The sequence below is a fragment of the Chiloscyllium plagiosum genome, unplaced genomic scaffold (genome assembly GCF_037043375.1).
Source record: "Chiloscyllium plagiosum isolate Xiang-an unplaced genomic scaffold, Cpla_swu_hap1 HiC_scaffold_4, whole genome shotgun sequence".
Classification (NCBI taxonomy): domain Eukaryota; kingdom Metazoa; phylum Chordata; class Chondrichthyes; order Orectolobiformes; family Hemiscylliidae; genus Chiloscyllium; species Chiloscyllium plagiosum.
The window spans coordinates 58,519,912-58,547,397 of record NW_028270142.1 but is presented as its reverse complement, the minus strand read 5'-3'; the positions used below and the strand labels follow the sequence as shown (position 1 = coordinate 58,547,397).

General features: G+C 40.0%; 1 protein-coding gene across 1 annotated transcript in view; it reads left to right on the top strand.

Moving 5' to 3' along the window:
• Positions 1-656: 656 nt before the first annotated feature.
• Positions 657-27,486, top strand: part of fer1l6 (fer-1 like family member 6) — a 152,471-nt gene continuing 125,641 nt past the window's right edge. Inside the window, exons 1-5 of the mRNA XM_043688527.2 lie at positions 657-775; positions 3,197-3,279; positions 18,511-18,631; positions 25,117-25,171; positions 25,276-25,407. Of these exons, the coding sequence (XP_043544462.2) occupies positions 753-775; positions 3,197-3,279; positions 18,511-18,631; positions 25,117-25,171; positions 25,276-25,407 (414 nt within the window). The 5' untranslated portion in view covers positions 657-752. The remainder of the gene's footprint in view (positions 776-3,196; positions 3,280-18,510; positions 18,632-25,116; positions 25,172-25,275; positions 25,408-27,486) is intronic.

Here is a 27,486-nt window from a genome sequence, read left to right as displayed (position 1 = left end):
CACTCTTGACACTTTTGCCCCAGCAGTCAGGCACCCTTGGGGTATACTTATCCTATCTACGATGCAAATAGTTGTTCCAGGGAATATGAGTCATCTACGTTAAGACTTCCCTATCACTGCTCCTCCCATATGTCCTTGAGAGAATGAAAGATTGGATGGATGATCACAAAATTTGACTTCTTGTCTGGGACCTTTCAATAAGTAGCAGAAAATAAGATGGGTTATTTACCAATTATTCAATGAAAGAATTTTACAGCACAAAAATGAATATTTAAGTTCTGAAAGGATGAACTACATATTCTCATTCATTTCATTTTTTTGCCTTTTTGCTTTTTTTCCAAGTATTTGTATCGTTTCCCTCTTCATGCTCAACTTGAAATTTTTCAAGTAAAATTTACATTTCATTTCTCCAGATTGTAACACTCCTCACCGTGCATGAGGCAGTCAGTATTCTAGTTCATGCCACTATGAAAAGGGACATTAATAATTAGAATATTCCAGTCTGATTTCTTCTGTCCAATTTTACGAATTACCTGGAAAATCATTTCCATGTGACCAACTTGCTTATTGTGGGCAAGACCAATCACAAACACACATACCTCCCTCTTTTATAATGATTGCTCATCAGTACTCAAACAGAAAGTGATCTGGTTAGTTACATGAACTTTACAGTCTGGAACTACTTTTGAAAAAAAAGTACATTTGAATAAAAAAAGCTCATATTGTAGCCTCTGAAGCCAAGAGAATCCGAGATGGAGTCCGGCACCCCACAGAAGTAAGTAAAAATATTGTTTTCTGTTTATGCAGATGACAAATGTATTTAATTTAAACTAGTCTTAGTTTCAAATGAACTTACATCAGGTTGCGACACAAAAAATGCATTAATATGTTCATAAGGAGAATTTTCTTAACTTTGAGAAAAACCAATATGAAAATAAATTTGGAACATTTTCTAAATATTGTTTTTATCTATTTTTAAAGTAAACATGTTAATTACTTTTAGCTGATCTTTCAACGTAAGGATTAAAGTGAAATAATTTTAATGGTCAAAAGAACATAGCATTTTTGAAAAATGTAATTAGATTGGAATTTATGGAAGCGCTTGTGTTATGACAATAAGCAGATTCAATATATTTGGTTCTATTTGTTAAAGAAAATAAGCTTTGTATTATAGTGAAAATGGATCCATTAATGAGTTAATATCCACAGTAGATATATTTGTCAAGGTGGTGGTGGGAGCCATGAAAGAGGCTGTTTCCAACTATGAAGTGTATAAATGTGTTTGCACTTATACCAAGAATCGCAATTCTTTGTCTCATTCTAAATGTATTGCAAAAGTTGATAATAGTGTGCAAGTAAATGTTATATTTTTATAGTTTTAATGTATATTTTGCCTGAATACATGACATATTTTTCAATACATATACAGCTACACATTGTATAATTTGAATATCAAACAGTCTCTATCCCAATCAACTCTAATGGAAATTTTGATCCTGAAGTTATACAAAATATTATATATTTTATCTCCGTCTGTATAACAGCCAAATTCAAAATACATTTCTAAGAGGTATATACATTTGGATAGTTTATTTAAATAGACATTCTTAATTCTTTTTTGCTTCTTTGAGGGACAATGAAACTGTGTCCTACTATATTTGATACAATACTTATGTACTTACAGAGTTACCACAGGACAGACCCACTTGTTCATTTTGTTTAGGAGACTAGTAACTAATACATGACCTACCTAATCTTTATTGACCACGCAGCCAATTCAGCTGCTAAGACATTGAAATCACTCAGTAAAACACAAAGCCAACTTGAAGGACAATTCGCTCAGCTAGCTCTCGAATGTTTAAATCCTATTGAAAAATCTTCAAGCACATTATATAAACCCAATGGTAAAATATTTGTGACAATTTTAAGAGACATTTAAGGTTTATGTTTATTCATAAAGCAAAGCTGTAAATGCTTTAGTTTAAAGAAGCACAATTGGAGAAATCCCTTATTCAATTTTTAGAAGGAGTAACCATGCTTTATAATCATTTGTACACTCTCATATTTTGAATCATACACTGTTTCCTGATCACGTATTTGTTGTTTAACTTAAAACAATCTAAACCTGATAATCTAAAACCACAACTCATGATCTTATTGAAATTGTGTTTAATGGACAATACAGTTTTATTTGGCCATTTTCCCCATTGTTGGCCACAGCTTTTACTGTAATTTGGTTAATTTGTACAATTGAGCACATGAATTGATATAATATTTTCCTAAATGTATTCAAAAAGATTTAAGCTGCTCAATAAATAACTGTACTTTAGATGGTGCTTACTAAAAGCATTTTCATAGAATTTGTTTCAGTCCAAACACTCTGCTCTCTCTCTGTCTCCTTCTGAGAACTGGGAAGGCTGCTCTCTGTGTTGAATGCTCTTGCTGCCTCTTCATTCTATCATTGGATGTGGTTGTCACTGGTAAGGCCAGTACAAAAGCTGCCATCATGATCACAGCATTTTGAAAATTGGAAAGATGTGTCAGCAGTTCTATATTTGATGATTTTCAGCCTCTTTTGTGTATACTAATAAAACAAAAGAACAATACGGAAAAGGATCAATATAACATGGGGACGCTGACTACCTAGTGGTATTATTGCTGGACTATCAATCCAGGTACCCAGGTAATATTCTGGGGACCTGTATTCAAATCCTGCTTTAACAGGTGGTGGAATTTGAATTCAATAAAAAGAGTCTGGAATCAAGAGTCTAATGATGACCATGAATCCGTCGCTGATTGTGGGGATAAATCCATCTTGTTCACCTGTTGGGAAAGAAAGTGCCATCCTTACCTGGTCTGGCCTGCATGAGACTCCAGACCCAGTGTGGTTGACTCTTAATTGCCCTCTGGGCAATAAATACTGGTCTAGCTGGTGATGCTCTCATCCTGTAAATGAATAAAAAATATATTCTTCTGATGGACTTCTCACTCACTGAGGAACAGGGAGGGAGGGAGGGAGATCCATGTGAAGACATTTTTATAGGCTGTCTATTGGATTATCATTAATGTGGAGCTAAGCAACCAATAATTGAGGTGCTAACATATTCATGGGATGGAGTTTATTAGTTGCCTTCTCATTTATTTCAAGAAGGTTAACTGTTCATTCAAAATGTATGTGTTTTGTTTTTTTCTCCAGGAAGAGGGTGTTTATTGGTATTAAGCTGAAAAAGAAGAAAAATGAAGAAAGAGGTTTATTCATAGAAAACAAAGGTGCATTAGGTAAGGCCTAGAAGATAAATATTCATCCTGATAATAAGCAACATAAACAACATGTTAAATGATGGGACACACTTTTTAATGCAGAATTGATAAGAGAATGCTTGACCAAAATTTGGATAAATGCATTCAATTACAAATCAAGCAGTAGTCGCCTTTCATTAAAATACATGTAATGGAGCCATACTAAGTTATATAGTAGTTGACCATTTGAATTATACCCATTTTGCTCCATCTTGTTCAGTTCCAATTGTACTTGCTTTGAGGATCAATAAATAAGGTGGCAGGATGCAACTCTGCGTCTTTCTTAAATTAGCTGATTGCATCAAATCTATTTGAGTACGGGAGTTTAACTGAGATCAGAGCATGCTGTTATTCTGTGACTTCTGGACCGTTGGAATCTATCAAGTGGATTTCTGGAAGCCAAGGTGAGCTTGTGAATTACCACTGCATTGCGGTTGTGACAAGGCATGGAATCCATGATCTATTACACCCTGTGAGACAGTCTCTCTCTCAGAAGCTGTACCATACAGCAATATTTGCTAAGGTGTGTGCCTTTCAGGATGTGCAGTAGTAATATGTTGACACCAACTCTCATGTCAATTTTAGCTTTAGCATGTATTGTCCTTTTAATAACAGGTGATTGTAAAACTTTCTGATCACTTCATATCATAAATATGATTAAAAATGTAGTAAACTTGGTCATCTTCTGAAATTTACCTTTCTCTTGGTTGAAACTCATTGATACTTAAGTGGTTTTGCACATTGTTAGCACTTGCTGCCAGTGCTGTGGTATTGTACTGCCTTGTTGGTCACATGTGTTTTTTTGTGATGGGTTCTGGCTAGACCTTTCCATCCAGATTTCCTGCACATACAGGGGCCTTGGTGCTACATAAAAGAAAAGGTGGACAGCTTTTGAATAGGTGCAATACGTGTGTGGCATGAATGTTACTTGCCACTTGTTGGCCTAAAACTGGATCTTACTGTATTTAAGTATGGACTGCTTGAGTATCTGAGGTACTGCAAATTATACTGAACACTGCTCAGTATAACTGACTGACTGTGTGGAGTTGCACATTCTCCCCGTGTCTGCGTGGGTTTCTTCCGGCTGCTCCAGTTTCCTCCTACAGTCCAAAGATGTGCAGGTCAGGTAAATTGGCCATGCTAAATTGCCCGTAGTGTTAGGTAAGGGGTAAATGCAGGGGTATGGGTGGGTTGCGCTTCGGCAGGTCGGTGTGGACTTGTTGGGCCGAAGGGCCTGTTTCCACACTGTAAGTAATCTAATCTAAAAAAAAAACTGCATCTGCTGCAGATTTTGTTGGTTTGAGGCACTTTGCTGGCTGGAGCAATAGTGTTGGTTGCACTGAATTATTGTTGGCCATCCCTATAGCTTCATACTTGTGTCCATCCTCAAGTAATGTATGTGGTCAGTTTTATTCACCAATGGTTTAATTGGTACAAAGGTGAGCCCACCTAGTGAGCCCCCTAAAATTCTTCTTCTGAAAAGTTTCACGCATATCCTTTTTTGTGGCATTTTCTGACAAATTAGACAACAGACTCTTGGAGTTTGTATTTGTGCAATATGAGTTGGAGTCTATTAATCCTGAAGTTAATTCTTACCTTGCCCTGTTGTTTGTCAATTTTCCAAACCTTCCCTGGATCGTTTTGGTCATCAATGGAAAGACTAGCTGTGTACTCTCTTATCAGGATTATCTCTCACTTGATCTGTGAAATATAACTACATATGTTGTCTGCACAGTTGTAATTCAGTAAAGGCATCGCTGGACACCCAGTCCAGAATTAAGTGCTGGCCTTCAATTTTCTTTGCTGCTCTTTGCTTAAACTCATATTGTCATACAGCAGGAAACAAATCCTTTGGTCCATGCCAAACATAATCTCAAACTAAACTAGTCCTACTAGCCTGCTTCTGGCCCATATCCCTCCAACCCTTTCCTATTCATGCATCTACCCAACTGTTTTATAAACATTTTAATTGTACCCACATCCACTACTTTCTCAGGAAGTTCATTCCACATGTCAACCACCCTCTGTGTAAAAAAAAAACTGTCTCTCCCCTCACCTTAAAAATGTGCACCCTTGTCTTGAAATCCCCCATCCTAGGGAAAAGACAACTACCATTAACTCTACCTCGCATTATTTTATAAACTTCTATCAGGTTGCCTCTCAACCTCCTACGTTCTATTGAAAAAGGTCCAGCCTTTCCAATCTTTCCTTAGAACTCAAACCTTCCATACCTGGCAACATCCTGTTAAATCTCTTCTGAACTCTCTCCAGCTTGATAATATCCTTCCTATAACTGGGTGACCAGAACTGGACACAGTATTCCAGAAGAGGCCTCACTAATCTCAACATCACTCTCAACTCCTATACTCATAGGACTGAGCAAAGAAGGCAAGCATGCCAAATGGCTTTTTACCCACCCAGTTTATATGTGACGCGAACTTCAAAGAATGATGTACCTGCACCCCTAAGTCCCTCTGTTCTAAAATATTACCCAAGATCCTACCATTAATTGTATAAGCCTTGCCTTGTTTGTTGTCCCTCACGTTTATCCAGATTGAACTCCATCTACCATTTTTCAGCCCATTGCTCCAATTGATCAAGACCCGTTTGTAATCTTAGAAAACCTTATTCACTATCTACTATGTCACCAATTTTGGTGTCATCCACAAACTTACTAACTATGCCTTTGATAGTTTCATCCAAATCATTTATATCAATGACAATCAAAAGAGGACCCAGAACCAGTCCCTGTGTAACACCGCTGGTGACAGGCCTCCAGTCCAAAAAGCAACCCTCCACTATTACTCTGTTTCCTGCCATTAAGCCAATTATGTATCCAACTGGCAAGTTTACCCTGAATCCCATGTGACCTAACTTTACTAATTAGTCTACCATGCCGAATCTTGTCAAAGGCTTACTAAAATCCAAATAAACAATGTCTACTGCTCTGGCATCATCAATATTTTAGGTAAATTCCTCAAAAAACTCAATCAAGTTTGTGAAACACGATTTTCCTTGCACAAAACCATGCTGACTATCCTTAATCAATTTTTGATTCTCTACATGTCCATAAATCCTATCTTTTATAATCACCTCCAACAATTTACACACAACCAAAGTAAAATAGAAGTGCAGTTTTTTAAAATTTACTTTATTGGTTTTGCATTTTTCTCCTTTTATCTTTTCCTTTTTGCTTCTATTACTATTTTTCCCCTTGCTGCTGCTCTGTTACTGGCCTTGGTCACTTTAAAACTTCCTTTCTAAGAACTGCAGGTTTGCATGTTTTAAAATTGCTGGCTTGCAGTTGTAGATTTTTGTTTGTAGGTGGTGCACCAAACAAGGAGCAATGACATCATATAGGTTTTTTCTTATTTTCACACCAATTTGGAAAAAAGAAAATGGTGGAACTGACCTCTGAACATAGATAAGGTTTTTCAACTTAGAAAACTGCTTTTGTGTTTAGTGATTTAAAGCTGTATTTTGTTTTAGTAGTTCTTTGGAGTTGTACTTTTAGGATCATTTAACTACCTTTTTAAAAAGAAACATTTGATTGGCAGACTGATTTTTTTTAAAGGAAAACAGGGAGAGAAGTTGGGAACTTGCTACAGAGGGAACAGATAGACAGATTATTAATTAGTAATTGGTTAAAGGGTTATAGGGTGCAGGCAGGAGAATGGACGTCAGATTGAGATGAGAGCAGCCATGATCATATTAAATGGTGGAGCAAGCTCAAGGGCTGAATTGCCTTCTCCTCCTCAGACCTTTAGCTATTAATTGGCTACTCTTGGAAAATCACAGTGTAGGCTTCTGACCTCTATTTAAACCCAATGGTGGGGTTCAGAAGCCTACAGGGTAAATCTAGGCTCCAGGGTTAGAGGTCTGAATTAGTGGGAAAGAAAGGAAAAAGAAAGTATTTCTGCCTTTCTGGACACTCCAAAGTACTTTGCAGCTGCAGAAATGTATCTGAAGTAAAAAGGTTGTTATAATGTAAGAAGCACAGCAGCTGATTTGCATATATGGAAGTCTTACAAACAGCAATGATAACAGACAGATCATTTGTTGAGTGAATGCCAAATATTGACCAGGTTACTCCTCTGCACTTTCTTCTACCTCAATGTTTTGTCTGAAAACATGATGTTTCATCAGTACCATACTCGAATGTCAGTCTGAATGTATATGTCCAGGCTTCTGGAGTCGCACTAGAATCTTAGCAATACAACTAAACCATGGCTCACTAGTTCTGTTTAATTACTCTTTAATTTGAACTACTGTATGGCCATACAGTAGAGCACAGATTCCAGGTGATACGTTGATACGTAGAGAATAGGTGTAAAAGTAGGCCATTCAGCCCTTCAAGCCTGCACGACCATTCAGTATGATCATGGGTCATCATGCAATCTCAGTATTTCACTTTCGCTTTCTCTACAAACCCCTAGATCCCTTCAGCTGGAAGAGCTATGCCCAGCTCCCTCTTGAATATATTTAACGAACTGACCTCACCAGCTTTCAGTAGTAGAGAATTCTATAGGTTCGCAACCCTCTGAGAAAAGAAATTCTTCCTTATCTCTGTCCTGAGTGGCTTACCCCTTATTCTTAGAGAGCGACCCCTAGTTCTGGATTTCCCCACCATCGGGAATATTCTTCCTGCATCTAACCTGTCCAAACCCATCAGGATTTTATATGTTTCTATGAGATACCCTCCTCATTCTTCTAAACTCAAAGATAAATTTAAAATTGGAATCAGGGAGTGGTTTTTCAAGCAGGCACTGATCAACACCTGAAATGGGCTATTATACAAATTGGTGGAAAAAAAATCCCTGGGATCCTTAATGAAGTGATTCACTACATGAATAGGGCTGTGTAGAGTTGTCCTGGATAGATGGTTAAGAATGGTTAAAAGATCTTTCTCATTTATGCATATCTTCAGAGCTTATGACTTTGGAATCCATTAATCCATGTGGATAAACTAAAATGCCAAAAATCTTTATGCTAAAGTTGGCTCAATCACTTAATGTCTCATGATCTTTATTGTAGTTACAAAACAAACAAATTTACGAACAAGTATATCAGTTAGCTCATATTGTAATCTTATACTGACAGAATCTCCCGGGAAGGTGCCTACAATAGACTATTCTCTCATCCCACAAAGTAAACAACTGATATGTACAATCATGCACTTCCTCCATGTAATTCAGTACCAATATGACAGGAGAATTTGAAGAGTGCTTGTCACTTTTTGAACCATTGTGTTTTGATTTCAGAGAAAGACTGAGTGGACACACCTAATTTAGTTAGAAACACTGGATCAATATTAGATTTGTGTTTGTAAATTTTATACATTTATTTCCAAACACCATGCTCATAAAGCATCTCATTAACACCATAACTAGACTAGCTGGTTAATTGAAATTTTGTCAATTAATTTAATTAATAAATCTAAAGTGAGTACCTGACTCAATTCCATGTTCCTGCACAGTCGCTATGTCCTTTAATTCACATAGTGTCCATACATATATAAATGTGGCACTGGGAGGATTTAGTAAAGTAATGAATAAACACATTCAAGCAGAAGTTTGGCAGAGAAACAAATCTGTCGTTCTTATCTGATCTGGAGGACCCTGTGCTGGATGGGATGAGTATGAGGCTGCTGAGGAAAGGAATGATAGAAATTGGGAAATTGCTTGTCACTATCTTCCAAGTTCCCTTCCTTGGAATTCAGAGGACTGGACGATTGCAAATGTTGCACCCTTGTTTAAAGGCAAAAAGGACATATCTAGCAATTGAAGTTTTTAGACACAGTAAACCAACAGAGAATGAATGCACTTGGACATGCAGAGCTGCTAAAGGATGGATTTGTTATTTGTAAATCATATTTGGCTAACTTCATTGTACTGTTGTTTGAGAGCAGTGCAGTTGATGCTATGCAAATTAACTAGCTAAATGAATTTTCTATAATATTGAAGTCCATGAGATAAAATGGGTAGTGTGCTGAAACTAGAATTGTTTAAGGGCTAGAAAATATGGGGTGTGGTGAATGACTATTTCTAAGAGGTGAAGGCTGTTTGGATAAATGATGTTTAAGTAGCTTGACATGGATTGTGACTTTTTCCTCTGCTGGAACTTGCTTTCTCTTTAGTTTTTGATATCCATTAAACACATTGTTCAAATTACGATGTGCAAAACAATTTTCAGTGAATTGAGTGCATTTCCAAGGCCTCGTGTAAACACACAGCAAGGAAGTGACAAGGATTTGATTAAGTATTTTCTTCAGTCATCACAATAGAAGACATAAATAGAACTGCAAAATTACCAAATATTCAAGGACGAAAAGGTGGAGAAGAAATAGATCACTGGAGAAAAGTGCTAGGGAAACTAATGGAGCTAAAGTCTGCTACAACTTGTGCAAGTCTGGCCAGAGTTTCTGCTGCAGCACATTTGAACAGAAGATTTGGACTTTCCAAGGAATTCATCACCAGGGTTAAAGCAGGTCTTCTCACCTCTTTTGGACCTAAACTGCGGGATGGCACAGTGGCTCAGTGGTTAACATTGCTGCCTCACAGCACCAGGGTCCCAGGTTCAATTCCAGCCTTGGGCGACTCTCTGAATGGAGTTTGCACGTTCTCCCTGAGTCTGAGTGGGTTTCCTCAGGGTGCTCCAGTTTCCTCCTACAGTCCAAAGATGTGCAGGCCAGGTGAATTGGCCATGTTAAATTGTCCGTAGTGTTAGGTGCATTAGTCAGAGGGGGGTGGGTTACTCTTTGGAGGGTCGGTGTGGTCTTGTTGGGCCAAAGGGTCTATTTCCACGCTGTAGGGACATTGTGGGTGGCACGGTGGCACAGTGGTTAGCACTGCTGCCTCACAGCGCCAGAGACCCAGGTTCAATTCCTGCCTCAGGTGACTGACTGTGTGGAGTTTGCACATTCTCCCCGTGTCTGTGTGGGTTTCCTCCGGGTGCTCCGGTTTCCTCCCACAGTCCAAAAATGTGGAGGTTAGGTGAATTGGCCTTGCTAAATTGTAGTGTTAGGTGCAGGGGTAAACGTAAACGTAGGGGAATGGGTCTGGGTGGGTGCGCTTCGGCGGGTCGGTGTGGACTTGTTGGGCCGAAGGGCCTGTTTCCACACTGTAAGTAATCTAATCTACCTAGGATGATGACATCAGCATAACTACAAATTGAGGGGTGATAGACTTAAGACAGATGTCAGAGGCAGGTTCTTTACGCAGAGAGTGGTACGGGTGTGGAATGCCCTACCTGCTAATGTAGTCAACTCAACCACATTAGGGAGATTTAAACAATCCTTAGATAAGCACATGGATGATGATGGGATAGTGTAGGGGCACGAGCTGAGAATAGTACACAGGTCGGCGTAACATCAAGGGCCGAAGGGCCTATTCTGTGCTGTATTGTTCTATGTTCTATGTACTATGTTCTATGTCCTAAAGACTGAACAAGTCCCCTGAACCTGGTAAGACATATCCTGGGACATTACAGGAAATAACGATAGATATAATGGACGGACTGTTTATAACCTTCTCGGAATCAGTAGATTATGAAAAAGTTCCAGTGGATTGGAAAACTGTCAACCTTTCCATACAAAAAAGTTTGTGTATGTTTATTGTTGGGAAAATGTCAGACTCTATTACAATGGGTTTAATAGTAGCGAAGAAATGTATTATATGATCAAGCTTCATGATAAGAAGTCAGTCCTGATAAATGTACTAGAATTTTTGGAGGGGTTAACAAACAGGGTAGATAAAGATGAAGCAGTGGATGTAATATATTTGGATTATCAAAAGCTGTTTGAAAAGTACCATACATAAGACTATTTAAGAAGATCAGAGCCCATGGTGTTGGAAGCAGTATATTAGTGTGGATAGAGGATTGACTAACGAATCGAAGACTGAGAGTTAGGATAGGGGTGTTGTTTTCAAGATGGCAACCTGTAACTCGTAGAGTCCACAGGGATCAGTGCTGGGGCCACACTTATTTGCAATATGTAGTAATGACTTGGATAAGGTAAGTTAATATAGTCAAGTTTGCAGATGTCACCAAAATAGATGGGATGTAAGTGTTGAGGATGACACAAAAGATCTGCAGAAGCAGATAGACAAGTTTAACAAATGGGAAAATAATTCACTGATGGAATACAATATGGGAACTTATGAGGTCTGCACTTTGGCAGGATGATTGGAGGAGCTTAAAGTTTTCAGAAAGTTACAGCACAGAAGAGTCCTCAATTCATTAATCTAACAAAATTAGTATTCAAGTTCAGCAGGTAATGAGGAAGGCAATTGGAGTGTTAGCCTTTATTTCAATGGGAATGGAATACAAACGATGAAAACTATGCAAGGCATCAATCAGATCACACCTGAAATACTGTGAATAGTTTTGGGCCTCATCTAAGGAAAAATATGCTGGCATTAGAGGTAGTTCCAGGAAAAGAGTGGTAAGCTGATACCAATTATGGAGAGACTGTTCTGATGAGAATAGGTTATGAAAGTTGGGCCTGTACTCATTGGAGCATAGAAGAATAAGAGGCAACCTCAATGAAACATTCAAGATTCTTAGGCAACTTGATAGGGTAGAGGATTAAAGAGTATAATACGAAATAAGGGGTCACACATTTATGACAGAGATATGCAGGAATTTCTTCTGACAGAAGGTTTTGAATCTTTGGAATTTTTTTTACCACAGAGGGCTGTTGAGCTCATTAAATATATTCAAGGCTGAGATTGAAAATAATCAGTAAAGAAATCACAAGTTATTGGGAAAAGACAGGAAAGTAGAGCTGGGGGTTGTCAGAGCAGTCATAATGCCATTGGGTGGCAGGGCAGACTCGATAGGCTGAATGGTCTGCTTCTATTTCAATGTCTTATGATCTTACATAATTCATTGGCATTGTCAGGTCTAAAGCTAATAAATGGTTTGTGACTGTTAAAATTATGAAGCTATCTAATGGAATGATACTCATCCTAAGAAGACGAATGTAGCTGAGAACACAGCACAATGGGAAGAATGAAGATCTGAAATTCCAGACAGTACAGATTAAGTAAAATCCACTTGTATCAGGTGAAGCAAGAATAAACCTCAGGTGGGTAGCCCTACTAGTGCAAAAGAGGTGTGCCATGTTTCACAGCCCACTGAGTCATTGACTGTTCAAAGTTTCCTAGAAGAAGTTACAAAGATGTTTTTTACAGGTCTTAGATGTTTACCTGGTGCATATTATCTTGGAATAGATGAGTGTGTGAGACAAACTTAGCATCTACCAAATTTTGGGCCATCTGTCCTTAAGGCCAACCTGAAAGTCAAGACAGAAGAGCTGACAAAGAAGAAAGTGAGAACTCCTATAGAGTGGATTAGCAGCACAGCAGATGTGAAGCAATCAGGAAAGCTAAGAGTATACTTTGACCCAAAGGATCTAAGTAAAGTTCTGTAGAGATCTTGCTAACCTATTCCAATCATTGGAAGGATTTCGCCACAACTTGCAAAGGCAAAAATTTTTGCTATCCTAACAGTGAAGAATGGGTACTAATAAGTGAAACTATTTGGGAGATAAATGATTGTGCATGCTGCTTGGCACTTTCATAATCTCCACAGCAGCATCAATGCAGTTAGTATGTGATCATGATTTTTCAAAGTGCTAACTATAATGGGTGAACTGTTAGTTTATGGTTACGGAGACACAATGGATGAAGCCACTGCTGAAAAATTTTGGAAAACTGACGGTATGCATAGATCCAAAGGAGTTTAAAGAGATTTCACAACCCCATGTTAACCAATAAAAAAAATTTCAACAACTCCCCAAGATGATAGTCCTTATTACCCATCTTGTGAAGGTTAGTTACTAACAAGTGAAGCTGGCTGTAAACAACAGGTTCCTAACTTCATTCTGGGTACCACTTGTGAGATACAATGGTTGCACACGCTGTTTGGCATTTCCACTGCTTCAGAAGAGAATCAACACAGAATAAATGATAGTTGCCTTTCTGAAATAGAAGTTACTATGGATAATCCAGTCTATCAAATGGAGACATGATCGAATAAGCTATAGACCATGATCCATGAACTACCTAGCAAAGTTTTTGTTTAATTTGTCATCAGAGTGTGAATATTCTCCAAGCTCACTACTGACAATATGCAGTGACATTGGGCACAGAATAAGAAGCAGTTTCCACTTAAATCTAAAATTTAGGAACAACAGCTTGTTCTGTTCAGGAAGTCATCAGCTCAACAATTGTTGAATCTGGAAAAATAAGCATCTTGCTCTGACCAAGCACTCACTCTGTGAATAATACTCCTCTGGAATGAACAGATACAAGACAAACTAATATCAACAACTTTTACATATATCATTCTAACACCTGAATAACTCAGAGATAATGGATGAAATGAATGTGCAGAGACTGATGAAAGTGGGACTTAGTTGAATCAGCACACGTGCTTTATTAATGAATGATAATTGTTCTATTGACAATATAAATGGTAACTTAGCTACCTTGAACTGCAAATATACAAGTAGTTTTTTTTTATGAATGGGGTGTATTTGGAAAAATGTATATTGTGCACTGGCTGGCTTCTCATAGTTATATGAACTGTACGTCTGCTGTAACTTGCTTTCACTTTTGGCTATGGCAACCATTAAATACATTACTTAAGTATATGAGAGGCATACTATGGTCTCAGTCCTGCGTCACTGATTTTGATGCACATCATAATTTCAACTTGGATAAAGGACACTATTTTTAACTTTCTAGATGACAAGACTTTGAAGGTTCCCACAGTAAGGAAAATAATAACAGACTTCAAGAGGACCCAGACAGATTGACGGAAAGGGTAGTCACAGCAGTTTAAATATAACGCAGAAATGTTTCAGGCAATATGTTTTTTTTAATTTAATTTAACTACTAATTGGTGTAATTTTAAAGGGAGTGCAAGAATAAAGAAACTTAAGAGTGCTTGTGCAGAGACCTTTGAAGGGGCAATACAGGTGAACAAAGCAGTTCAAGCATATGGGCTTCAAATGCAAGCAAACGGGACTAGTTTGGTTTAGGAAACCTGGTTGGCATGGACAATTTGGGCAGAAGGGTCTGTTTTCGTGCTGTATGACTTACAACTCTCTAACAGAGGGATAGCACACTAAAGCTAGAAAGTTATCTGAAGCCTGATTAAAATGCCACTTCAACTTCAGCTGGAACAGTGTGTCCAATTCTCGGCACTATTTGAAGAAGGCTTCAGAGACTATAGAAGAGATTTACTGGAACAATTCCAGGGATAAGGATTTACAGATATGAGTTCTCCTTGGAGATGTTTAAATGATGAAATATTTCAACAACCATGTTTTACTTGTTCGAAATAAAATTTATCAGAAATCTCCTTAATTTCATGGCTTATTTCATTCAAGACAGATATTTGACTTTTGGTGTCCAATTTTCATTTTATAGATTTCTATACAGCTCACTTGGGAACAGAACTAACTAATCCAAAACCAAAGTTAAAAATCACACAACGCCAGGTTATAGTCCAACAGGTTTAATTGGAAGCACACTAGCTTTCGGAGCGATGCTCCTTCACCAGGTGATAGTGGAGGGCTCCATCATAACACAGAATTTATAGCAAAAATTTGCAGTGTGATTTAACTAAAATTATACATTGAAAAATTGATTGTCTGTTAAGGCTTTCATCTGTTAGAATACAGTGATAGTTTCACTTTTTTCATGTGTAAATCACAAAATCTTTTTTTAAAAGTTGCATTCTTGGGTTAGCTGTTAACAATGGTGATAGCTAGACAATATGTTGAAGGTGTTAGTCCCCTGTGTTCTCTGTCTATGACCTAATGTTTAGATTGATTCTAATCTAAAAGTGAGATAACAGAGTTTTACATAAATTCATGCAGTTTGTGAGCTCAGAGTTCTACATGAATGTATGCAGTTTTTGAGCAAAGTGCAATGTAACTCTGCAAGTACAAATTCACCCCACAAAATATATGTGTGCATGTGGGTCTTTGTCTGTCTGTGTGTGTCTGTCTGTCTGGGGTGGGGGTTGTGAGTGTAAGAAAGTGTGTGTGTGTGTGTGTGTAGTGAGTGCAGAGTGTCTTAAGTCTGTGAGGGGGTGCATGTGTGAGTGTGGGAGTGTGTGTGTGTGTTTCTATAAGGGTGTGTGTGGGTGCCTGTGTGTGCGTCTGTGTGTACCTGTGTCCGTGTGTATGTGAGTGTGTGTGTAGGAATATCTGTGTGTGTGTGTAGTGCTATGGTGATCACCTGTAATGTGACATGAACCCAAGGTCCCGGTTGAGGCCCTCCCTATGGGTACCGAACTTAGCTATCAGCCTCTGCTCGGCCACTTTCCTCTGCTGCCTGTCCCGAAGTCAACCACTGGTCCAGGACATTCAGCCTCAGACCCTCGGGTGACCATCCTCCAAGGTTGACTTCAGGACAGGTAGCAGAGGAAAGTGGCCAAGCAGAGGCTGATAGCTAAGTTCGATACCCATAGGGAGGGCCTCAACCGGGACCTTGGGTTCATGTCACATTACAGGTGATCACAATTGCACTACACACACACACAGATATTCCTACACATACACACGGACATAGGTACACACAGATGCACACACAGACACCCACACACACCTTTATAGACACACACACTCCCACACTCACACATGCACCCCCATCACAGACTTAAGACACTCTGCACTCACTATACACACACACTCCCACACACACACTTTCTCTTACTGTATTCTAACAGATGAAAGGCTTAACAGACAATCAATTTTTCAATGTATAATTTCAATGTATAATCACACTGCAAATTTTTGCTATAAATTCTGTGTTATGATGGAGCCCTCCACTATCACCTGATGAAGGAGTGTCGCTCCGAAAGCTAGTGTGCTTCCAATTAAACCTGTTGGACTATAACCTGGCGTTGTGTGATTTTTAACTTTGTACACCCCAATCCAACACCAGCATCTCCAAATCATAATCCCAAACCAGATGAGTAGCAGTTCATTTAATGGCAGAATGATCAGATTTGCATTAATTGAAGCATTTCTAGCAGAGAGATATCTAAGAACCGAGGGAAAGGAAGTCGCACTCTGGCATTTTGTATGCAAGACTTTAATTTTTGTTGCCACTTTTCCTAAATCTAGAAAGCATATGAGATAAAACTGTGGAAAGAAGTACACAAGTCAGTTCTGCTCTTAACCATCATTTATCACTTAGATTACATTTCTCTCAGAGCTCTGTTCTGAATGACACTAGTATTTCCTTTCTTAATCATTTGTGAAGTATGTTTGCAGCGTGTCCTCATTGTTGACAATTACTTGAGTCTATAGCACAAAACTGATGTGTCTAAAACTTGCTAATTCTACTGATGTAGGACATACGAGCAGCTTGTAAGGTAAACAGAAAATTCAAACTTGTACAGAAAAGCATGTTCCTTGGAAGTTGGTGTCAATGAACTTGGTGGGTGAGAGGACCTTAGTTGTACAATATTCATCTTGGAGTTCTTGAAAGCATCAACAAAGGCAAAATACTGCAGATGCAGAGATCAATAAAAAACAGGGAGTGCTGGGGAAATCTGGTCAGTCTGGGAGCATATGAGGAGAGAACAACATTTTGAGTTTGAAAATGTGTGTTCTAAGGAACTGAAGTGGAGAGAGCTGGAAAATGGTGGAGAAGAACAAGTGGAACAGAAGAGAAAGTCAGTGAAAGGTTTGAGGGCAAAGGAGATTGGGATCCCAGGTATCAACTACCAAAAGGCAAAGGGAATGGGAATGTTTGTGGAGATAGGCCCAATGTAGGAGACAATAGCAGGAGTTAAAGTCAGAATATAGGTCAGCTCTGCTGAAAGCAAAACCAGACATTGGGGGTAGTGTTGTGTATTTGAGGGGAGAGTTGAGATGGTGGCAAAGTGGTGGTGATGCTAGGAAGGCAAGGAAAACAAAATAGAGGACAGGGTTCATGATCTGAAGTTATTGAACTTAATGATAGGTCCAGAAGTCTGTGAAATGCCTAAAAGGAAAATGAGGTGTTATTCCTTTAGCTTGCATTGGCTTCAGTGGAACACCATTGCAGGCCTAGGACAGAAATATGACTATTGTGAGCAATGCAGTGTATTAAAATGGCAAGCAACTGGTAAATCAGGGTCATGCTTGTGGATTGAGCGGAAGTGTTGGATATGGTGAGCGATAGAATGAGGCTTGAATCAGATGACAGGAAGTTCATGGGGTGAGGTAGGTAGTTAATGACTTGTGTTTGGTAAGGTGGGGCAAGAAAACCTTGCTAGGCCTTTATTTAATTTAAACTCAATTAAACTGTCACTTATCCCAATACACAACATTTGCTTTTTGGCTACGTATGTTGGACTGTCACTTTAGGAGTCTGATCATGTGCCACAATGTTGACATCGTTGACCTTTTTGGGTGGAAATATCTTAGTCTAACCTTGCTGCCTATAGAGTAAACATCTCCTTAATGAACATCCTGCTGTTAAATGCTTCGGCCTCCTGGTGCTGCTTGGAACTTAACAGTCCAATCAGCCCCATGTTTGTGAAATGTTTAAATGAGGCTGGGGTATTTGCCGAGCTTGTGCACTTAAGATCTCCATTCATACTCTCATCATGAAGGATAATTCTTCAGTTAGAAGTTACCAGGTAGAGAAAGGAAAAGAACTGAAGTGAAGAGTTAAGTATCATTTTGGATTGATTCTGAGGGATTTAAATGTCTATTTAAAGCATAGTGTGACATATACCTTTGAAATATGTTTTCCAGTTGTGCTAAAACATTAGAAAGAGGGACTGTGATTTAAAGTATAAACTGCTTACAAAGATAGTGTTCAGTCAAAAGTGCTTTCGTCTTTTGTTACAGTAAAGGTCTTAAAATGTGAACTCTTGATGTTTGACTTTTTAAAACCAATCTCTGTGAAGATTACAATATAAATATTCATGGTGTCAATCAATTATGCCTATGTTTTGATTGAATAATTTTGTTTCTCCTTGCAGTTTGTTCTCTATATTCAGGTAAAAGTCCCATTGCTTCCTGGAATATGAAACATGTCCTATTTGTAAAATGTCAATTGGTAAATTGCTTTCACAGTACAGTCACACTTCACACTTCACACTTTAAAGTCAGCTCCCTCTAATATAACTGCTTTTGTGTTGAAAGACTGGCTACACGTTTACTGGAATTCTAGAGCTTACTGTGATTATTTCCAGGTGATCTGGATGACGGGGCTAGTGTGCTGGACAAGCCAGAAATGATCGACCATGATACTTATGAAGGTAGTAGTGAAATTCGATTCAGCAGTTCCTTCAGGAATATTTCCCCCAGAATAAGGTACGTGACTCCAGTACAGTAAATCTATATTCCAACTGTGTGCAGTTGTCAGAGATTATTATCATGTTCAACCTGAAAGTAAAACTTGATAGCACCTATGGAGAGAGTAATAGAGGAGTGAGTTTTCCCAAGTTGTGAGTGACATAGGCTATGGTGAGAAATGTGGGAAAATAGAACTGGAATGACAAAAGTCTAATTCTAAACATTGAGAAAAACAGTTTCTGATTTATTTTCCTTGAGGTTTCATGAGCAAGATCAAGATCCCACTGATTATGGGTGACTATCTTACTTCTGTGCATTGGTATCTCACTAATATTCAACTCACCTTCTTTACATGAAGCTTGCAACTCTCCCCTCCTCTAGCAATAAATTGAATGGCAACAATTCCTGGCTTGAAAGTGGGAGTGTTTACCCAGTGGATGTAGCTCAATTCTTGCTCCTCCAGACATCCATTTTAATGGTCCTCATCAACATATCCTTGATGCTCTGTGGACAGTGGCTTTCTCCCTTCATCCAAATTTGGCAGAGCTCATCTGTTGTGACTGCTTTGTATTTTTTCTCTTTTTTTCTCTTTGTCTTTTTACTTACCTCTTGTCCTGAGTTCGGACGGCATCAGCGACAGTGAAGAACCCCAACGTGGGCTCAAGTGGGCACAGCACGGACCTCATGGTGGAGGTGAGGGGGCCCAGCACAGACCTCATGGTGGAGGTGAGTGGGCCCAGCACAGACCTCATGGTGGAGGTGAGTGGGCCCAGCACAGATGGTGGAGTGAGTGGGCCCAGCACAGATCTCATGGTGGAGGTGAGGGGGCCCAGCATAGACCTCATGGTGGAGGTGAGGGGGCCCAGCACAGACTTCATGGTGGAGGTGAGGGGGCCCAGCACAGACCTCATGGTGGAGGTGAGTGGGCCCAGCACAGACCTCATGGTGGAGGTGAGTGGGCCCAGCACAGATGGTGGAGTGAGTGGGCCCAGCACAGATCTCATGGTGGAGGTGAGTGGGCCCAGCACAGACCTCATGGTGGAGGTGAGGGGGCCCAGCACAGACCTCATGGTGGAGGTGAGGGGGCCCAGCACAGACCTCATGATGGAGGTGAGTGGGCCCAGCACAGACTTCATGTTGGAGGTGAGTGGGCCCAGCACAGACCTCATGGTGGAGGTGAGTGTGCCCAGCACAGACCTCATGGTGGTGGTAAGTGGGCCCAGCACAGACCTCATGGTGGAAGTGAGGGGGCCCAGCACAGGCCTCATGGCGGCAGCGAGTGGGCCCAGCACAGACCTCATGGTGGAGGAGTGGGCTCAGCACAGACCTCATGGTGGAAGTGAGGGGGCACAGCGCAGACCTCATGATGGAGGTGAGTGGGCCCAGCACAGACCTCATGGTGGAGGTGAGTGATCCCAGCACAGACCTCATGATGGAGGTGAGTGGGCCCAGCACAGACCTCATGATGGAGGTGAGTGGGCCCAGCACAGTCCTCATGGTGGAGGTGAGTGGGCCCAGCATAGACCTCATGGTGGAGGTGAGTTGTCCCAGAATGGGCAATGGGCAGAAGATAGATCACAACTTTTCTGACATGTGCCATGACACTCTCTGAAAATAATACTTTGCTTCAGAATAGGAAAGTTCAACCCAGAGACTTCAGTTCAATGTGACTCTTCTTTGCACTGAAGAGAGATGGAGATGTGTTGGGTTGGGAAATGTGATGGGTTAAAGCTGCAGATATGGGAAACTTGGGGTAGTGGAAAAAAGTGAAAGTCAGGGTGACATTGGAGGCCAAATGAGAATAGACTCATGGGGGTCATGGAATGAAAGGCAAAGGGAGTGATAATGAAGCAAAAGGAGGGATAAGAACTGTGTCTGTACCGACATTATTTAAGAGTAGCATTTCAACCTCTGAGTCAGCACATAATCTCAGATAGCACCTCACCACCATACTTAAGAAATATTCTACGTATTATGTATACGATTCTAAGGGGCATGGACAGGGTGGATAGAAAGCAACCTGTTCTGCTTAATTGAAGGGTCAATAACAATGCGTCATCATTTTAATGCGACGGTCAGGATGTTTAGAGGGGATTTGAGCATATTTTATTTTGACCCAGAGGTTGGTGGGGTCTGGAATGTATTGTCTAGGAGGGTAATTGAGGTGGGAGACATCACAACTTTAAAATGTACATGGAGGGGTACTTGAAATGTCATTATTAGATTAGATTACTTACAGTGTGGAAACAGGCCCTTCGGCCCAACAAGTCCACACTGACCAGCCCCCACCCAGACCCATTCCCCTACACCTAACAATACGGGCAATTTAGCATGGCCAATTCACCTAACTTGCACATTTTTTGAACTGTGGGAGGAAACCAGAGCACCCAGAGGAAACCCACGCAGACACGGGGAGAACGTGCAAACTCCACACAGTCAGTCATCTGAGGCAGGAATTGAACCCGGGTCTCTGGTGCTGTGAGGTAGCAGTGCTAACCACTGTGCCACCCATTATGTTCAAACCTATGGACCAATTATTGGAAAGAGGCAGTCCGTGTAGAAAGGTCAGTGCAGACTCGATGGGTTGAAGGGCCTCTACTAAGCTGTATGACTCTACGACTTTACTGCCACAGCTGCTGGCCTTTGAATGAATTGGAAACCACAGACCCATCTGACCTCTCAGCTGGATATAACTGATCACATGCACATTGTACAAACAAGAACAGAGGAACAATTCAAATTATGTTCAACAGCAAATGATGTCACTGCAGAGTAACCTTAATAAGTAATCCACTAACTATGAATCACACCGAAACAGCCTGAAGACATATGAAAGGTGTTTTATGTGTTGTTTTTGGATGTGTGTACCATAAATAGTGAAAATAGAATTGGAACGAAACAGTAAAATCCTATCATATTTTTTCAGGACATTTCTAGACTTTTGTTTTGCCATTTCGAAATAACAGCAGAATCCAAAGGCTGTAGGAGGCCCTGTCCTGACTCAAGCATTTAATTTTTTTCAAAATAAATAACGTATGAGTTCTTGGTATTGCTAGGTGTGTCAGTATTTATTACCTGTCCTGGGTAGTCCTTGAGAAGGTAGTATGAGCTACCTTCTTGAACCGTTGCAGTCCATATGCTTGTAGATAGACCCACAATGCCATTAGAGAGGGAATTTCATGATTTTGAGCCAACAACTCTGAAGGAACAGTAAAATATATCTAAGTTAGCATGGTTATGGCTTGGAGGAGCACTTGCAGAAGGTGGTATTCCCATGTATCTGCTACCCTTGTCCTTCTAGATGGAAGTAGTTGTAGGTTTGGAAGATGCTGCCTCGGGTTCTTTGGTGAATTTCTGCAGTGTATCTTGTAGATGATGCACAATACTGCTGCTGGGCATCGGTAGTGGAGAAAGTGGATGCCTATGGATGTAGTACCAATCAAGTGGGCTGATTTGCCCTTGATGGTGTGAAGCTTCTTAAGTATTGTTGGAGCTGCACTGATCCAGGTAAGTGGGGATTATTCCATCACATTCCTGACTTGAACTTTGTAGATAGTGGACAGACTGTGGGGAGTCAGGAGATGAGTTATTCACCCCAGTATTCCTAGCCTCTGATCTGCAGGTGTAGCCACTGTAATTATTTGGCTAGTCCAGTTGAGTTTCTAATCAATAATATCCCCTAAGATGTTGATAATGGGGTATTCAGAGTTAGTAATGCCATTGAATGTCCAGGAGTGGTGTTAGATCGTCTCATACTGGTGATGGTCATGTCTAGCATTTGTGTGATACAAACGTTACTTGCCACTTGTCAGCCCAATCCTAAATATTGTCTCGGTCTTGCTGTATTTGGACAAGAACTGTTTCAGTATCTGAAGAAATTCTACAGTTTCTACCACAGAAAGCAATTGAGGCTAAAACATGAGTAATTTCATGAAGGATTGAGATATAATTCTTAGGGCTAAAGCGATCAAAGGGTCTGGGAAGAAAGTAGCAACAGAGGACTGAATTAGATGATTAGCCAAGATCAAAAGGGCCAAATGGCGTATTCCTGCTCCTATTTTCAATATTTCTACTACTAGTGCTAAACATCGTGCAATCATTGGTGAACATCCTAACTTCTGACCTTTATGATGGAGGGAACATCATCGATGAAGAAGCTGAAAACGGTTGGGTCTAGGACACTACCCTGAGGAAGTCTGACAGAGATGTCCTGAGGCTAAGCTGAGTGACTTCCAAAAAATACAATCATCTTCATTTGTGCCAGATATGACTGCGGGTGGCACGGTTACTCAGTGGTTAACACTGCTGCCTCACAGCGTCAGGAACCTGGATTCGATTCCACCCTCGGATGACTGTGTGGAGTTTTCATGTTTTCTCTGCGTTTGTGTGGGTTTCTGCTGGGTGCTCTGGTTTCCTCCCACAGTCCAAAAATGTGCAGGCTGGATGGATTGGCCATGCTAAATTGTCTGCAGTGTCCAGGAATGTACAGGCTAAGTGGATAAGCCATGATAAATGCGGGGTTATGGGGATAGGGTCGGGTGCTGAGTCTGGGTCTGGGTGGGATGCTGTTCAGAGGGTTGGTGTAAGACTTGATTGGACGAATGGCCTCTTCCACAGTGTAAGGATTCTATAATTTTATGACTCCAACTAGCAGAGAGAATTCCCTGATTCCCATTGAAACAGTTTTGCTACGACTCCTTGATGCCACACTGGATCAAATAAGGTCTTGAATTCAAGGGCTGTTACTCTCACCTCACCTCTGGAATTCAGTTGTTTGTCCATGCTTGAACTAAGGCTGTAATAAGAACAGGAGATGAATGGCCCTGGTGGAACCCAAACTGGGGGTCAGCGAGCAGGTTATTGTTAAGTAAATGCTGCTTTCGCGCACATGATGACACTTCCACCACTTCCATATTGTTATATTTGCTCTTCTAATTGTTTCCATTATTTATCTAAATTTTCTCAAAATCATGACATTCTGTTCTATACAAAAGTTCAAGGCAAAGAAATTAGTGGATGATGTGACAATGAGTTATATTTTCCAAGGCAGGGATCCTTACAGGGCACTGTGCAGCCCTAGTAGTGTTCTGCTTTGATACTGATGAATGCTTAGTGGTTTGTACAGGTAGTAGCCTACCCCTGGGGAATAGTTGTCATTATTCAGAGCAGCATTTTCAAACAAATTTCCCCACCCAAATTTGCACCTGGAGTTATGATAATGTTATTAAGTTATCCCCTGTTATTGTGATAATGAGCTAACTTCAGCAAATTGCTCAGACAACAGTGTGCTAGGGGGTATGTTTTACGTTTCAGGAGTAAACCATTCATATTAGAAAATCTACTTTTTGGTGTCCTGGCACCATTTTCTATTTGTGCTTTTCTATTCCCAGCACCTCACATGAGAATTAAAGAAGTATTCAAGCTAAATGAATGTAAATATCACATTAATGAACATAAAAACATACTTGTTCATGTGTTCCTGCCATAAATCCTTCCTACAAACTCAGTTCCATAACCATAAAAGCTAATGTTGACTGCCTCTCGAATCATTAGTAGATTGAGATTGTTATCATGACCTGAGACGCACAGTGGATGGTAAAGACAGATAGCTCTGAAGCACAATTCCTTCGGATGATTGTTTCCATACATTGGATGATGGCTTCTAATATTTGAAGGCATGTATGTTTAGCAAATTATTCTCCTCACTTGGGTCGTCATGTTGCAACATTGGTTGGGCCAGTTTTGGAATCTGCATTCACTTCTGGTTTCCCTGCTGTAGGGAAGAATTTGTGAAACTTGAAAGGGTTCAGAGAAGATTTACAAGGATGTTGCCAGCTTGGAGGGTTTGAGATGTAGGGATAGGCGGAATAGGCTGAGGCTGTTTTCCCTGAAGAGTTAAAGGCTGAGGGGTGACCTTATAGAGTTTATAAAATCATAGGAGCATGGAGAGGGTGAATAGCCAAGGTCTTTTTCCCAGGGTAGGGGAGTCCAAAACTAGAGGACATAGGTTTAAAGTGACAGGGGAAAGATTTCAAAGAGACCTAGGAGGCAACTTTTTTATGCAGTGGGTAGTGCGTATGTGGAATGAGCTGCCAGAAGAAATGGTAAAGGCTGATACAATTGCAACATTTAAAAGACATCTGGATGGGTACAAAAGTAGGAAGGCCTAGGAGGGATCTGGACCAAATGCTGGTAAACGGGACTACATAAATTTAGGATGTCTAGTTGGCAAAGCCGAGTTGGACTGAAGGGTCTGTTTCCAGGCTGTACAACTCTATGACTTTATGACTTTTTCCATTTGAAATATTTTCTTTCCCCGTTATAAGCAGTGTTTGAATTTAGGGACACAGGAACTGACCCATTAATCAGCAACCAGGAAGATCATTATTTTCCTCCCAATAACTGGTTTCCAACCTGAACAAATTGTTGATTTAAGTAATTTATTTATTTAATTAAAAAATTGTGGATGTAATTACACTTCATTAATAAAGCTTTCTTCACAGATCAAAACCAGTGACTAAAATACACCCCACTGAAAACAAAGCTCAACACTACCAGGTAGGAGACATATGAGCTAATTTTAGTAGTTTTGCAATAAATGATTGTTTAGTAAATTCAAAATGAAAGTTGTTTATAGGGGAACTCTTGTTTGCTTCTATTAGATTGGTATTACGATCACTGAGGCACGGCAGCTAGCTGGGGACAATATCGATCCGACAGTAATCATTGAAATTGGGGATGAGAAAAAGCAAACAACAGTGAAAGAATCAACAAATTCCCCTTTTTACAATGAGGTAAAAATATTCCATCATTTATGTCAATAATCACACATCCACTCTGAAAACTTTATGATGGTTTAACAACCTTATGTTGAAATGTTCAAGCATCAGTTTACAGCAGATGAAAACAGCTTTCAAACTTCAAATAACAATTCAGAAATGTGTCTCCAATAATTGAAAAGGGCACTCAGTAGAGTGCATACCTCAGCGATGCTGTGTTAATTCAGTGCTATGACAATTATATAGTTCTTTTCGCTGCCTGATTGATGCGCCACGACTGCAAAGCTGAAAAGTCAAAATCTTATCAGTAAGAGTTTCCACCTTATTGAGGAGGCTTTGGAACAATTCGCATCCACACACTGTTCTGAAAATTCTGCTCACATTTTGACAACTGTGATAAATTCCACTATAGCAGTTGACACAACCCACGATGTTCCAGATCAAGCCACAACATGCTAAATCAACAACCATTTAACATAAGTCACCATGAACCCTGTGTTGAGGGACCTTTGAAAAAATTCAACTGGATCCAGGCTTCTGCATGAACATAGGCCAAAACTAACCAGTTTGCGACATACATATCCAGTTTTATTGAAATCTGCCCACTTGTTGTGAGATAACTAATAAAAAGACAACAGATCTGTAAGGACTAAAGGATAATGTTGCCTATCTTCAGTGAGGGAATTAATAAAATGACACAAAACATGAATTTTCTTCAAGCGCAGAATTCAAGAGATTGCAGGGTGCCTGTTGGTTCTACGGGGAAGCCTGTCAAAGTCAGGTTGAGCATAATATCAGGTGGTCATGTTGATTTCTTGCAGAGTCCCAATTTATAAATTCTCGGGGAGGTGAGCTGGAAGGACAAAAGGACAAGGTTCCAATGGAAAGTTATCTTTCCTGATCTGCCTATAGATAGTGGGCAGAACATATATAGACTATGCATCACCCAATTTAGTCCAAACATGGCATTGGCTTTCCATTGATGTCAATTGATCCTGATAGGTCAGATTCTTTAGAAACCTATTTACTCAAAGGACCCTGACACAATATCAACAACCATTAAGATGGCAGCAACAGGGTGGTCAATTCTTAGTCTTCATTTTTATGCCACTCACGTCTTGGTTTTACAAAGTTTAGCTCATAAATCATAAAGGAAGTGCTTCAGGACTCCAATACGCTGTGTCAGTTTTAACACAAGTTCACATCTTGGAATCTTCGCACGTTGGCCTCCTAATCTTCATTGTATGCTGTGCGAGATCAGATCTTTTTCATCAAGATAGATAGCCGATTTCATTGGGAAACTGCCTGAAAATTCCTGAATGCCACAGTCATGGAGTGATATTGATAGAGGACTAGAACTTGGCTCTCCTCCTCTGTATATACATACACACACGCACGCATGCACAGACATTCTCACTGTCTCACACACTCATGCACACACACACACACACACATAGTCTCTCTCACACAGACTTGAACACACACTCACTCTCTCTCTCACGCACATACACGCACACATTCTTAAATACATACTTACGCACTCTCACACTCACATATACTCAAACTAACACATACAGTTACACACTCACACAAACAAACACACACTTACTCTGTCTCTCATATATGCACTCACAGGCAATCTCACACACACTCTCAAACTTCCACACAGGCACATTCACACACACACATTCTCTTACATACTCACTCTCTCCAACACTAATACTCTCATATTTAGATGCACACACATTCTCACTCAGTTCCACACACACATTCACATTCTCTCACAAATACTCAAACTCTCACACACACACATCCATTCATTCACTCACACACAACCTCATTCTTGCACTCACAAACACAACCCACTCTTACTCTCACACTCACACTTCTTGCTGATTCTGCAAGGACCCTGCATTACATCCCCAGAGGCCGATACACTTTTTATTAGGAATGATGTGTGACATGGGAGAGAAGTGAGGAAGGAAAACAAATAACAAATATTGTGAAAATAAATGATGCTTTCAAAAATGTGATGCATAAAAGGACAACAGAATAATACACAAATGCATTCCTTGCTAAGTGAAATGGAAGGTT